This window comes from Salvia splendens, chromosome 13 (assembly GCF_004379255.2).
Source record: "Salvia splendens isolate huo1 chromosome 13, SspV2, whole genome shotgun sequence".
NCBI lineage: Eukaryota > Viridiplantae > Streptophyta > Magnoliopsida > Lamiales > Lamiaceae > Salvia > Salvia splendens.
Genome location: NC_056044.1, coordinates 17,483,563 through 17,498,066, shown reverse-complemented (window position 1 = coordinate 17,498,066; position 14,504 = coordinate 17,483,563). Strand labels below are relative to the sequence as shown.

Below are 14,504 nucleotides of genomic sequence, written 5' to 3'. Positions count from 1 at the left end.
AGATGGGGATAAAAACACCAGATTCTATCAAAGCTGGGTGAAGCAGAAGTGGGTTCGGCTACGGATACACAAGATCAACGTGAATGGGTGTGAACTCACGGAAGACTCGGCCATCCAAGCATCGGCGGTTGAGTTTTATCAAAACCTTCTTGCTCCATGCAATCCGGTACTTACGGAACCGGACCTAAGCCTCCTACACCGACTTCCCCCTTCGGAGTCTTTGGCGGCCCTCCCCGAACCTCTAGATGCGGATGAAGTGAAAAGAGCGGTCTTCGACATCTCGGCCAATAGTGCTCCTGGACCGGATGGCTATTCGGCTCTCTTTTTCCAAGCCTGCTGGAGCATTGTGGGATCGGATGTGGTGGATGCGGTTAGACAATTTTTCGGTGGGGCCTTTCTTCCCCGAAGCTTCACGGCCACAAGCATTGTACTCATCCCGAAGAAGCCCATTCCAGAGTCATGGGGAGACTACAGGCCCATTAGTTTGTGTAATGTGATCAATAAGGTGATTACTAAGATACTCTCCAAGCGACTGGCCCCTTTACTCCCACGCGTGGTAGCTTCCAACCAAAGTGGTTTTGTCAAAGGGAGACTCCTCAATGATAACGTACTACTTGCTCAGGAGATGTTCCATGAGCTACAACGAAGCACACCGGCCCCTAATGTTGCAATCAAGATAGATATGGCCAAGGCCTATGATCGAGTTCAATGGCCGTTTCTCCTAAAAGTCCTTAAACACATGGGATTCCCCGAGCCGTGGGTGGACCTCATCAAGAGATGCATTGGGTCTTGTTGGTTCTCAATCCTTGTCAATGGGGCGCCGGCCGGTTTTTTTCAAATCTACCCGTGGCCTTAGGCAAGGGGACCCCATCTCTCCCGCCCTATTCGTCCTGGCCGCGGATTACCTCTCGAGACTTCTTGATAAACTCATCCTCGGCAACAAAGAAATGACGTTCAAAGCAACCCGGGGAAGTATTGAGATCAGCCACCTCGCCTATGCAGATGACATCATCATCTTCACGCAAGCGGCGGCGAACCCTCTCCGGAGGCTACGAGCATGCCTTGATCATTATGCCGAGGCGTCCGGCCAACAAGTCAACCTTGGGAAAAGCAATTTTTTCATTGCCGAGGTTCATGAAGGGTGGACAAACACAATACAAAGGGAAGGAGGATTCTCTCGAGGTACGTTCCCGTTCCTTTACCTTGGAGTCCCTATTTACCGAGGTGTGAAGCGCTCGAGCATGTTCTTGTTCCTCCGTGAGAAAATCGCGGCTAGGATCTCTGGTGGGCCCATCGACACCTCTCCTTTGGGGGGAGACTTACTTTGATTAAAAGCACACTCGAAGCGATACCACTTCATATCTTCCAAGCTATCGAGCCTACGGGCGGTGCCCTCAAGCAATTGGATCAGCAAATGGCCCGTTTCTTTTGGGGGTCAACTAATGAGAAGAAGAGGACGCACTGGATAAGCTGGGAACAGGCTTGTCTACCAACGGCCGAGGGGGGATTGGGCATCCGGAAGATCAAGGAAGTCTTAAGAGCCTTTAACATCAAGTTATGGTGGCGGTTTAGGGAACAAAATTCCTTGTGGGCTACGTACTTAATGGCTAAATATTGTCAAAAGGTCTCCCCGCTAACAGCTAGACCATTGGGGAGGGAAAGCCCTACGTGGAAGAGGATTCTGAAGGCTCGGCCTCTTGCTCAACCGCACATTCGATGGGTGGTGGGAGAAGGGAAGATGCTACATTAAGGCTCGGCCTCTTGCTCAACCGCACATTCTGAAGGCTCGGCCTCTCGCTCGGGTTGCGGACTACATTAAGGATGGTGCATGGGATGAGCCTAAATTGCGGAATCTCCAAGCGCAAGCTGGCCTAGCACAACATGTCGTACAAAAGATCCTCGACACACCCGTCATCTCGGATGGGCCGGATGTACCAAGATGGAGATTATCAACCAATGGAGAGTTCTCACTTGCTACTACATGGGAGACTTTACGAAGTCAAATGCCGATTGTGCAAGGCCTCGACGACATTTGGAGAGCGGGCCTCACGTCCTCTATGGCCATATTTTTATGGCGACTTCTCTCCAACCGCATTCCGGTGGACACAAAGCTGCAATGGAGACGAATGGAATTGGCCTCCAAATGCCATTGCTGCCCACATCGACCAGGGATTGAATCCCTCCAACACCTCTTCATTCAAGGGGACGGGGCTCACGGGATATGGAGGGAATTTGACACATGGTTCGAGGGTCCGTCACCACCCCTCCGGATCAATGACACCATTCCGGAACGACTTGTGGTCTGGACGAAAAGAGTTCGGCAACCGGGCAAAAAACACCTAAGCAGGGCCATGCCGTATCTCATTTTATGGTTCATTTGGGCAGAACGGAATAGGAGCCGGCACCAGTCCGTACAATTTAGGCCTTTCAATGTCATTTGGCAAGTTCAAATCTACATCCGGAATAGTATGACGAACGGGATATACAAGAAGAAGCATTGGAAAGGGGTACGTCTTAAAATCAATGTCCCGAGGCATGATGAAATTCGGAGCCCTAGGCCGCTCGCAGTAGCAATCAAGTGGCAACCGCCGGAGGACCCCTGGATCAAGCTCAACACCGATGGTGCATACTTGGAAGAGTCGGATAAGGCCGGGGGAGGTGGTATCATCCGAGATCACACGGGCAAAGTTCTTTCAGCCTTTGCATCTCCACTTGAGGCCCACTCCGCCCTTGAGGCGGAGCTCCTTGCCATCCAACTCGGGTTAGAACTTGCCCTGGAATTCAACCGGCCTATCTGGATTGAGTCGGATGCACAACAAGTGGTCCAGCTCCTTAATAGCATACGATGGGGGCCGGCACACACGAGCCGGGTGGTGGCGCGGATCTCCCTCCTCAAGCGACAACGAGGTGTGCGTATCACCTTCACCCCCCGGGAAGGGAATAGGGCCGGAGACTTACTTGCAAAGATGGGAATTGACAGTCTCGACTATTGCCGTATGAATGCCCACACGATGCCGAGACACCTCGCTGCAATTACTAGGATGGATGCACTTGGAGTCCCGAACATTCGGGTCCATCATAATGATGAAGAATAGTATAGTGTTTTGGAGGTTGGGAGGGTACCACCGTTGTTTTCTTGATTCTTTGTATTTTGTGTTTTGTAATGGTGTAGGATGAGGTCCGGGTTTATGGCTTGGGACCGCATACTACTCCTAAGTTTGTGAGGACACACCACTTTTGGGTGTGGCCACGTATTGTAATCGTCACTTTTTGAAATATAGGGATGAGGGACCCACGAACCCTCCACCATGAAGGTGTTTGGATAAAAAAAAAAAAAAAAATAGTTAGTTGTAATAGCCGCTTGTAACCCTAAGCCTCGAGCTAGGCTAATTGTAACCGAGAAATATTTTGCTATATAGGGATGAGGGACCCACGAACCCTCCACCGCTAAGGTGTTTGACAAAAAAAAAAAAAAAAGCCCAATGCATGAAGTTTTGAGTCACTATATATATCACATTTTGGAGGCCCAAATTGAAGATACATGATGCATTTTGATACCTTCTTTGAGTCACCTATTGTCGAGGTTTGGTGTAAATTGATAGAAATTCCCATCCACCTCTACGAGCAATCGGCTCTTCTTGTTAGAAACAAGAGTGATCTCACCTCCCAGAAAGTTGTCTCCACTGAGACAGCCCAGGCATTTGCTGACGAAATTGGGATACCATTCATGCAAACAAGTGCTAAGAAAGCTACTAATGTGGAGCAGGCTTTCATGGCTATGTCTGCTTCCATCAAGAACAGGATGGCGAGTCAACCAGCGATGAATAACATTCGACCTCCAAGCGTTCAAATTAGAGGACAACCCGTTAACCAAAAACCGGCTGCTGCTCCAACTGAAATCTTAAGTTGTGCGTCTGGTTGACATCAATTTGTCTTAAAATTGGAGCTTGAACTAGTTAGGGGTTTAGGAAGAAGACTTCATAATCGTTACCTGTTTTATCTATGAACCGCTTCTATGTTCAAATATCCATTATTTTTTATAATGCTTTGTCAAGGAAGAAAAGTGTGTACAATTTGCGTTTGAAAGACAATGTCGCCACGGTGTCATTCGATCGGGATGACTCTAGTGCTAACGAGCCGAGCACTTGCTCAATGAATGTCTCATGTGGGCTCCCCAACCGGGAGAAGGAAGGCTTCATCGAGGAACTTGATCCGGGAGGGATTGTTCATCGCGGGGGTATCCCTATTGCTGGCCTCAATGAAGTGACGGACCTTGGATTTTGTGATGTGAAGGTTGCACCATGTTAATTGTAATAGAATAGTGAAGAGTACATTGATGACCACTCTAGTTGGTAGGGAGGCCCTAGTTGTACTCTAATTGGTTTTGGGGAGCCGTCACTTTTGGGCAGCTCGGTGTTCCTGGTTGTTCGTTGCAATTGTCCTTAGTAATGTACAGGTGTGGGTCCGCCTTAACCCTCCACCCTCGTGTGTACAAAGTAACGTTATTGGTCAGAACCAGTGTTACCGTTCTCTGTCGGAATTCAACCTAATAGTTATGATGAAATTCTAGGGTAATATTGCTAAAAAAAAAGGGAGCAAGGGAGACTGTTATGAGGATGGGGGTAGAAGGAAAAGGAGGGGGGAGGGATTCTGAGGGAGATTTTGAAAGTTCAAAAGGGCAGGGTGATGAGGGGAAAGTTTCTAGGAAGGGTTTGGTGCAGGGGGTGGGGGTTGGCTATGGGGAAGTGGGGTCTTCTGGTATGGGGGAGGTTCTGGGGGCAGCTGATCTTGATCTAAATGTGCAGGATCAGGGGGGAGGTTTCCAGGTTCAAGGAAGGAGGAAAGGGAAAAGGGGGGTGGCTTTGGGAAGTTTGAGGGCTTGAAAAAGGGAACCTCGGAGGAAGGAGGATGACCAAGAGGACTCTCCAACAGGTTCTCGATGCTAGATTCACTTTCTGTGGAATCATCTGGTGGGCTGTCTGCAGGGCATTCTGCCTTCACTCGATATTTAAAACTTTTACCAAATGGCGATTATGAAAATGAAACGTATGAAGATGAAAAGGATTGGGATTATGAGGAGGATCCTGAGGATGAAGATATGTTTCAGTCTGGCTGTGGAGTAAAAAAAAAGAGGATCCTCTCTGGCTCTGTTGAAGGAGGGGGAATAAGAGAACAAAAAAAAATTTGAACCATTTCTCGATTTATGCGTGTCATCCTTGCGCAAGGGCCATGCTAATCTTCTCTGTATCATTCCAATTTTATCGGATGTCCCCGAAGGGACGGGGAAGAAGAGAACAAGGGGAAGAAAGGGAAGCTTAATGCTTCGGGCTCACCTGCTCTTGGTTGATATGTCACTCAAGATATTGATTTGGAATGCTAGGGGTGTGGCAAATGTGAACACTTAGAGCATCATCAAACGTTTGGTAAAAGAAAATAAGATTATGATCTTGGCTATCATTGAACAACCATTGGTTAAGCCTAGGCCGGATTTCTTTAGTAGGATTTTTGGTCTGCAATTTAAGGGGTGTAATTGTAATGGGCAAATTTGGATGTTTGCGGCAGATGGAATAGAAGTTGATGAGTGGGATGACTCTGAACAGATTGTACATGCTATATATATAACTCTTGTGCTTCCTGCTTCGGTCTTTATTTCAGTGGCATATGGGAAATGTTCCAGAAAAGGAAGGGCTGGGATGTGGAGCAAGTTTAGAGAATTGGCTGCTAAGTTAGATGGATTGCCCTGGCTAGTGGGAGGTGACTTTAACATCTTTGTTTCTGAGGAGGAAAGGCAGGGAGGTAAGAAGAAGAGAACAAGGGAAATGATGGAGTTTACAGAGACAATTAGTGATTGCCAACTTCTAGATGTAGGTGCTGATGGACCTAAATTTACTTGGGCAAGAGGAGATACATTTGAAAGGTTGGATAGAGTACTACAGGGAGAAGGCTGGGCAAACATTTTTGAATCCACGAGAGTCACAAATCTCCCCAGAGTTTTATCAGATCACAGCCCACTTCTAATAGTGTGCAGGGGCCCGGGTCCGAGAGTGGGACCTTCCTTTCGTTTTCAACACATGTGGGTTAGACATCACTTATTTCTTCAAGAAGTTGATAGATGCAGAAGGGAGGAAACTGGCACGAGGGGGATGATCAATGTACAACTCAAATTGAGTCGGCTCAAGCGAAGTTTGACAATATGGAATCGTGTTGTATTTGAAAATATCTTTGAAAAGTTTAGGAAACCTAAAATAGAGGAGGCTCAGGAAAAATATGAGCAAGACCCTTCCCCTCAATTGCAATCTAAAACGAATAGAACCACGACTGAATTTTTGTTGAGGCTGAAAATGGAAGAAGATTTATGGAGGCAAAAGGCGGCTTTAAAGTGGGTGGCAGAGGGAGAGAGAAACACGAGGTTTTTTCAAGGTTGGTGAAACAAAAAAGAATTAAATCTAGAATTCACATGATTGAGGATGGCGAGCAGATTTTAACTGAGGATATGGAAATCAGAAACTCGGTGGAAATTTTTTTCAAAAACCTTATATCTGAAGAAGTGGGTCCTCTGGGAGAACCAAATCTGGAAATCATCCCCACCCTTCCATCACATATATATATGGAGCAGCTAGTAGAAGCCCTATCAGCCGAGGAAGTAAGGCAGGTAGTTTTTGACATTAATACAGAAAGTGTAGCGGGTCCAGATGGGTACTCACCACTTTTCTTCCAAGTATGTTGGGACATTATTGGGAAAGATGTGGTGGAGGCTGTGCTGGACTTCTTTACGGGCTCACAGATTCAAAGGGGTATTGCGGCCACATTAATTGTTCTTGTCCCGAAGAAGAGGAATCCCACAAGATGGGCATAATTTAGACCTATTAGCTTATGTAATGTGATAAGTAAGATCATATCTAAGCTCATTACTTCAAGACTTGCCCCCCTCCTACTTTTGCTAGCAGCCCCTAATCAAAGTGGATTTATCAAATGGCGATTGCTTAGTGATAACGTATTACTTGCTAAGGAACTATTTCATGAACTATGGAAGGGAGTGGCATCTCCGAATATGGTACTTAAGCTGGACATGGAGAAAGCCTATGACTGGGTACAATGGCCGTTCTTACTCAAGGTTCTGAAACACATGGGTTTTTCTGATAAATGGGTAAAGTTAATTGAGAACTGCATCTCCCCTTGCTGGTTCTCGGTGTTAGTTAATGGGAGCCCTGCTGGTTTTTTTAAATCATCTCGAGGGCTTAGACAAGGAGATCCAATATCTCCCTCGCTTTTCATTCTTGCAGCGGATTACCTATCTAGGGTGCTTGACCGGTATATTTTAGGGCGGAAGGAGATGATGTTTTTTTTGTTCAAACACCATACTGGTGGAGGGTTCATGGGTCCCTCATCCCTATATTGAGTAAAACAATCTCGGTTACAATCGACCTAATCCAGGGCCTAGGTTACAAAAAGCTATTACATCAAAAAAATCAAAATATCAAAAGTTTCACAAAATACCTAAAGAGTAAGTCGGGATCGTGTCGCGGGTGGCTCGACACCTGCCTACTCTATGGTGACCTTCTAAGCCTCGTCCTCAGCACGGACCTGGATGTTGGGGATCCCCATTTGTTTCATTCGGATGATGTCTTTAAGGGCACTCTCGGCGCGTTTCGGACCTCCAAAAGTTGGCAATGACCCAGGTCCACACCCATCTTCGCAAGTAGGTCAGCCGCCTTGTTTCCCTCTCGGTGGATGAAGGTTGTACGGAGGGTGAGCTGGCGCTTGTGTAGGGCAATGTGCGCCATGACTACCCGGATGTGGGCAGGCCCCAGTTTGTTCCTTTGAGTAAGTTGATTGCTTGCTCGGCATCCGACTCACGCCAAATTGGCTTCGCAAATTCCGTGGCCAGCTTCAGCCCGTGGTGCATGGCCAGCAGCTCGGCTTCAAGGGGTGAATGTGCTTCGAGGGGGAGCATAAAGGCTACGAGCACCCTTCCCGAATGATCTCGAATAAGGCCTCCTCCCCCGGATTTTCCTGTTGATTCAATAAAGGATCCGTCCGTGTTAAGCTTTATCCAGGGCTGGTCCGGTGGCTCCCATTTAATCAGCAATGCTAATCGCGGTGGCCTTTGGGGTTCGGCATGGCTCGGGATGGTGACTCCTAGCCTAACCCCTCTCCAATGCTTCGGCTTGAGCCTTCCGTTGGCCATGCTATTTCGGACGAATGTAAGGATAAGCCTGATAACATTGCTAGTCTTAAATTGGGCTTCTTGATGCCGGCTTCTGTTTCTCTCCGCCCATAGGAACCAAAATGTAATGTAAGGCATGGACCGGCTGAGGTGTTTCCTTCCCGGCTGTTGCGTTCTTCGCGCCCACACGTCAATTCTTGTAGGTATAGTATCATTCAAGCCGAGAGGAGATGATGAGCCTTCAAACCACCCGTCGAATTCTCTCCACACTCTAATCGCACCGGCACCTTGAATGAAGAGGTGTTTAAGGGACTCGGTGCTAGGCCGGTGTGGGCAGCATTGGCATTTGGACGCAAGTTCGATCTTGCGCCATTGGAGCTTTGAGTCAACAGGGATTCGGTTAGACAGGAGTCTCCAATTGAAAATGGCGATGGTGGTTGTGAGACCAGCCTTCCTAATGTCCTCAAGTCCCTGGATGATGGGCCTCGGCGTCCGGATCATTTCCCAAACGATCGGGATAGCGTCCATCTCGGGACGTCCGGCTCCCCTGAAATGATCGAGGTTTGACAAATTTGCTCGATGAGCTGTTGTGAGAGACCGGCCTGGTCGTGAAGCAATTGCAGTTTAGGGACATCCCATGCGCTATCGTTGATGAATTCCGAGACGGTCATCGCGGGGCTGCCCTGCTCATCAAAACATAGCCCCCTAAGAGGAGGGTCACCGAGCCATAAATCATCCCAAAAGTAGATATGTCCTTGCCCAACTAGCCACCGGATATGCGGGAGAGACTGCACCCAAGTTTTGGCCAGCCTCTTCCACGTTGGTCTATGTCTACCCGATGTCCTCGAGGAGAGTGGCAGGGATGAGGCGCAATACTTTCGCATCATGTATCGTGCCCATAGGGAACTCTGTTCTCGGAAGCGCCACCAAAGTTTGATGTAGAAAGCTCGAAGGACTTCCGTGAACTTGCGAATTCCGAGTCTCTCGGAAGGCCCATCCGGAGATTCTTCTAGATATCTTCTCTCGGATGAACATAAACATTTCCGTGTGCTTGACTCCCCAGAATATGAGAAGCCACCTTCACTTTGGATTGCATGCGCCCGCTGCTCGTGTGCTTCGGCAATATAGATGTTACTTTTGGGGAGGCTGATCTGTTGCCTGGATACCCCCTCATACCCATCGAGGCACGCTCTGAGCCGGTGCAAGGGGTTTGCGGCTGCTTGGGTGAAGATGATAATATCATCGGCATATGCCAGGTGGCTGATTTCCATGCATCTCCTGGAGGCTTTGAAGATCATATCCTTCTTGCCCAGAATGAGCCTGTCAAGGGCCCTAGATAAGTAATCTGCGGCAATCAAGAACAATGCGGGCGAGATGGGGTCTCCCTGTCTGAGCCCTCGAGTTGACTTGAAAAACACAGCAGGGACGCCATTAATAAGGACTGAGAACCAGCATGAGCCTATGCATCTTTCAATTAGGCCTGTCCAAGCATCCGGAAAGCCAATGCGTCGGAGTACCTTGAGAAAAAAACTCCATTGGAAACTATCGTAGGCCTTAGCCATGTCGATCTTAACCGCCACATTCGGTGCCGGGGAACACCTTGCTAACTCGTGAAACATCTCTTGGGCGAGGAGAACGTTGTCATGAAGGAACCGACCCTTCACGAATCCGCTCTGGTTTGGAGAGATTACCTGGGGCAAAAAAGGAGCAAGTCATGCCGTTAATACCTTTGTGATGATCTTATGAAGGACATTGCACAGGCTTATGGGGCGAAAGTCAGCCTACGTCTCGGGCGAAGCCTTTTTCGGAATGAGGATGATGTTTGTGGCCATGACGCTTCGGGGTAGATACTCCCCAAGAAAAACCTGCTTATTAATCCACAACGTCCGGCCCAACTAACCCCCAACAGGATTGGTAGAAGACGGCCGAGAATCCGTCCGAACCGGGTGCGCTTACGGTGCAGAGGCTGATGGGTCTGTAGTCACCCCATGTCTCCGGGGATGCCTTTTTTGCGAGAGGACGATGCTCGTCGCAGTAATGCTTTGAGGTAGAAAGGCCCCCAGAAAGAACTGTCGGATCGCTGCTGTCACATCCGTCCCCCTGCTCCCCCAACAAGCTTAGAAAAAGGTTGTTGTGAATCCATCCGGGCTTGGTGCACTATTACCGGAGATATCAAAGATGGCCCTCTTAATGTCCTCCGCATCGGGTGGGATGGAGAGGCCATCCACTTGTGCCGAGGGTGGGAGTCGATGGAGAAAGCCGAGGTCCGGTTCCACGAGCTCCATTGGTTCAGGTGCAAGGAGATTTTTGTAGAAGTCAACCGCCGACTCCCTGATCTCAGGTTTGTCTGTGACTTCTCCCCAGTTCACTTTGATAGTATGGATGCGCATCTGGATCCTCTTCTGTTTGACCAAACTTTGATAGAATCTTGTGCCTTTGTTTCCCTCCGCAAGCCATCGGAGTGTTGCCTTCTGCCTCCAAAAGTCCTCCATTTTGAGGAGAAGGATGTAAGTAGCAATAAGTTTGTTGATCGTCGTCCTATTCCCAGGCGAAGGCCTTCCTTCATACTCCTCTTGGGCCAAGGCAATGTCTTCTTCCATTCGCCTGAGGTTTTTTTTAAGAAAAACACCGTCTCGGTGGAGGGTTCGTGGGTCCCTCATCCCTATATATCACATCAAAAGGTTACATTCAGAGAATTACAAGGGGCCTATCAAACTATGCCTAGGAAGCCAAAAAATAATTACAAAGTACCCTAGAACATTACACTATAAGAGTAAGGAGGGGACATGCCTGGAGTGGCTTTTTTTTTTGATCAAACACCATCACGGTGGAGGGTCCCTCATCCCTATATTCCATCAAGATAGGTTACAATTCATGGCCACACCCGAAAGTGGTGTTCCAACAAAATGTACAACTAGAGTAGTGAGCGGTTCGTACCAACATGGTGCGGACCTCATCCTACTCCATTCGAAATGCAAAAATAGACAAAACATCTATGCTAGATAGGGTCATCGCCTCGGACTCGGATATTCGGAATGCCCATTTCCTCCATGCGGACCATAGCCCTTAATAGCCGAGGGGATGTACTAGCGGTCATGCGGTGGTACTCAATTTTTTCGACGCCCATTTGTGCGAGGAAGTCAGCGGCCTTGTTACCTTCCCGGTGGATAAAGGATGTGCGTAGCATTATTTGACGTTTGAGGACGATTAGACGAGCTACTTCATGCCTAACTTGGGGCGGCCCCCAACTAGCACCATTGAGAAGGTTAAGCGCTTGTTCAGAATCCACCTCGAGCCAAATTGGTCGGTTGAACTCCTTTGCCAAGATTAGTCCGTAGTGAATGGCCTTGAGCTCGGCCTCAAGGGCCGAATGGGCTTGGAGTGGTGTGGCGAAGGTGGCTAACATCTTCCCCGCGGAGTCACGGACTATTCCTCCCCCTCCGGCCTTATCCAGGGTGTGCAAAAACGCGCCATCCGTGTTGATCTTTATCCATAGCCCGTCCGGAGGGTGCCATTTGATCGACACGGCAAGAGGCCTAGGCGCCCTAGTTTCGGCTTCGGCCGAAATGTGCAAGTTGAATCTCACTCCCTTCCAATGTTTTTTCTTTATGCTCCCATTAATCATACTGTTTCGGATATTAGTTTGTACCTGCCAAACCACGTTGTACGCCTTAAATTGGGTCAGTTGGTGCCGGCTCCGATTTCTCTCGGCCCAAAGGAACCACATGATGAGATAAGGCATGGCGTGGCTAAGGTGTTTCTTGCTATCTTGTCGGGTTCTTCGCGACCAGACCTCCAGGTGTTCCGGTATGGTGTTATTGATCCGGATTGGTGGTGAGGATCCTTCAAACCAGACATCGAATTCTCTCCACACTCTGACAGCCCCAGAACCTTGGATGAAAAGGTGTTGTAGGGACTCAATGTTTGGACTGAATGGGCAGCATTGGCATTTAGAAGACATCTCAATCTTCCTCCATTGAAGCTTTGTGTCGACCGGGATCCGGTTAGAGAGCAGCCTCCAAACGAAAATGGATATTGAATTGGTAAGGCCAGCCTTCCATATGTCATCCAATCCCCGGATGATAGGTCTCTGAGTACGGAAGGTCTCCCATGTCGTGGCAAGGGAGAAGTCCTCGAGCCGAGAGAGGCTCCATCTTGGGATGTCCAGTTCTCCATGTACAATTGGGATGCCGAGAATTTGCTGGATTACATGTTGCGGGAGGCCGGCTTGGGCATGGAGGAGTTGAAGTTTGGGTTCGCCCCATTGTCCATTCCGGGTGTAGGCTCCAACCATGTCCCTCGCGCATCTTCGATCATCAAGCGCTAGCTCCCTCAAGGTACAATTGCCGAGCCATATGTCGTCCCAAAAGTAGATCTTGCCTTGCCCCACCACCCACCTAATGTGCGGCTGCGTTTGTGCCCGAACTTTCATGAGCCGTTTCCAGATTGGAATACTTCGTCCCGAGGGTCTAGCCACTAGCGGAGAGGCCGTGCTACAATACTTGGCTATCATGTACAATGCCCAAAGTGAGTTTTGTTCCCTAAACCGCCACCATAATTTGACATTGAAGGCTCGGAGGACCTCCTTTGACCTGCGGATGCCAAGGCCTCCCTCGGCGGTAGGCAGGCAAATTTGATCCCACCCGATCCAATGTGTCTTCTTCTTTTCGTTTGAGGATCCCCAGAAGAACCTAGCCAGCTGTTGATCAATCTGTTTGAGAGCGCCGGTTGTTGGCTCGATGGCTTGGAAAATGTGAAGAGGAACCGCTTCCAAGTACTCTTGATTAGTGTAAGGCTCCCCTCGAACGAGAGGTGCCTATGAGCCCATCCAGATATCCGCGATGCAACTTTCTCCCGAAGGAACATAAACATGTCTGTGCGTTTAACACCTCGATATATGGGCACGCCCAAGTATAGGAAAGGGAAGGTACCTTGAGTGAAGCCTCCTTCCGAATGAAACCTGCCACCCCAACAAAATCCGAGATTCTAGAGAGAGACGCTCTCCCTTCTCTCTAGCAATTCCCCCACTTTGATCTTTTCCGCCGTCCACCCACACACACCCACGACCCGCCGCGAATCCCTCACGTCGACCACCACACCTCACCCCACCCGTCCTCAACTCCACCGTCTCCCCACCTTGGTTTGGCGTTGAGGTCACACCCTCGGCTGGCCATGCCGGACCCCCCACGAACCCCACCCCGGCCCCACCAGACCCCGAGGAGGCTAGGTCTATCCCGGACCAATTTATGGTATTTCATTCAAGCGATGACCCAACACCGAAGGTGTCGGCCAAAGACATGAAAATGCAAAGCAAGAAGAATAGGATGATGGCTAGGAAGTGCACGCCGGCACCTCTCACAAAAGGTCATGGCCGGAAAAGGTTCGCACCTTCCCCACTCCCAGAGGACAAACAACTTAGGAAGAAGCTCGACTTTGGAAAAGAGGAGACCCCCGAGCCCGAGTCCTCCCCCCTGAGCTCCGACCTTGATAGCCTTAAATGCAAGATAACTCTCTTTCCGGCTTGCTCCATCGATAGCAAGGAAGCACTTGGCCTAGGAGCCCTTCCTAAGGCCCCCACCTCCGAGGATGGGGTCCAAATGGAAGTGGTGGTTCACGGAGATGCACCGGCGGCGGTGGTGGCGCCGCCTTCCGACCATGGACCCGTCATGAGCGAGATGACCGTTGGAGGGGATGATGTCGGATCCCTAAGCGTATCCCAAGAGGATTGGACCGTAGCATGTGTGCCAAAAAGTACATTGGGGAGTGAGATAGTCAACTTGCCTGAATTGGGCATGGGAACAAATCACCTTTCGGAAAATGCTTTTGTCCCTTACCAAAACCGGAAGTCACATGTGGAACTTTGCTCACCCCTACCAATTCAGCAATTGGAGACAAAAAAGAGTGATATCCTCCAAATCATAGACCTGGCCGCGGCGGAGATGCTTGATGCGTCGGCGGCGCAGCCCCTCCTCGCCGGACCCCCACCGGCCACGGTCTACACGGCGAAGGCCAAAGATATCGAACCATGCGCGCCTCTCATCGAGCCTGGCCCATCCCTTGAAGATTTCCCACCTCTCGAAAAGGGAAGGACCCGGAAAATCCGAGCATCATTCGAAGCCGGCTCGGCGTTAGTGAGAACGGGATGGCCGAAGACCAATGCAATCCGCAACCCCCCTTGAGACAAGTCCGCGCCTTCGGCCTCGGACACGCAAGCGACGGACCCGACGATGACCGAGATGGACATGGAAATGCCGCGGCCTCCCGATGAACCCATGATCGAGAGGGACCCGTGTGATGAACCGCGAACCGACACAAACGGAGGGGCTAAACCAAAAGG

The 14,504-nt window shown here is 49.5% G+C and overlaps 2 protein-coding genes and 1 non-coding gene across 3 annotated transcripts; 1 reads left to right on the top strand and 2 right to left on the bottom strand.

Moving 5' to 3' along the window:
• The first annotated feature begins 3,541 nt into the window (after nucleotides 1-3,541).
• Nucleotides 3,542-3,922, top strand: LOC121760622 (GTP-binding protein YPTM2-like). The gene has a single exon (XM_042156261.1). It carries the CDS (start codon nucleotides 3,542-3,544, stop codon nucleotides 3,920-3,922), a length of 381 nt encoding a protein of 126 aa, XP_042012195.1.
• Nucleotides 3,923-5,178: 1,256 nt separating this feature from the next.
• LOC121763130 lies at nucleotides 5,179-5,281 on the bottom strand. The gene has a single exon (XR_006042375.1). It is a non-coding gene; the product is annotated as a U6 spliceosomal RNA (small nuclear RNA).
• Nucleotides 5,282-8,664: 3,383 nt separating this feature from the next.
• Nucleotides 8,665-10,767, bottom strand: LOC121760620. The gene is made up of 3 exons (XM_042156260.1): nucleotides 10,444-10,767; nucleotides 10,124-10,267; nucleotides 8,665-9,858 (listed from the first exon to the last, which is right to left on the bottom strand). The coding sequence occupies exons 1-3, from the start codon at nucleotides 10,765-10,767 to the stop codon at nucleotides 8,665-8,667; spliced, it is 1,662 nt and encodes a 553-aa protein (XP_042012194.1).
• Nucleotides 10,768-14,504: the final 3,737 nt, after the last annotated feature.

Coding starts and splice junctions, on each gene's coding strand:
- LOC121760622 (XM_042156261.1), top strand. CDS start 3,542: ATGATGCATTTTGATACCTTCTTTGAGTCACCTATTGTCGAGGTTTGG.
- LOC121760620 (XM_042156260.1), bottom strand. CDS start 10,767: ATGGAAGAAGACATTGCCTTGGCCCAAGAGGAGTATGAAGGAAGGCCT. Junction 10,268..10,443: donor CACCTGAACCAATGGAGCTC/GTGGAACCGGAC, acceptor TTGGGGGAGCAG/GGGGACGGATGTGACAGCAG. Junction 9,859..10,123: donor GACCCATCAGCCTCTGCACC/GTAAGCGCACCC, acceptor TTTTTGCCCCAG/GTAATCTCTCCAAACCAGAG.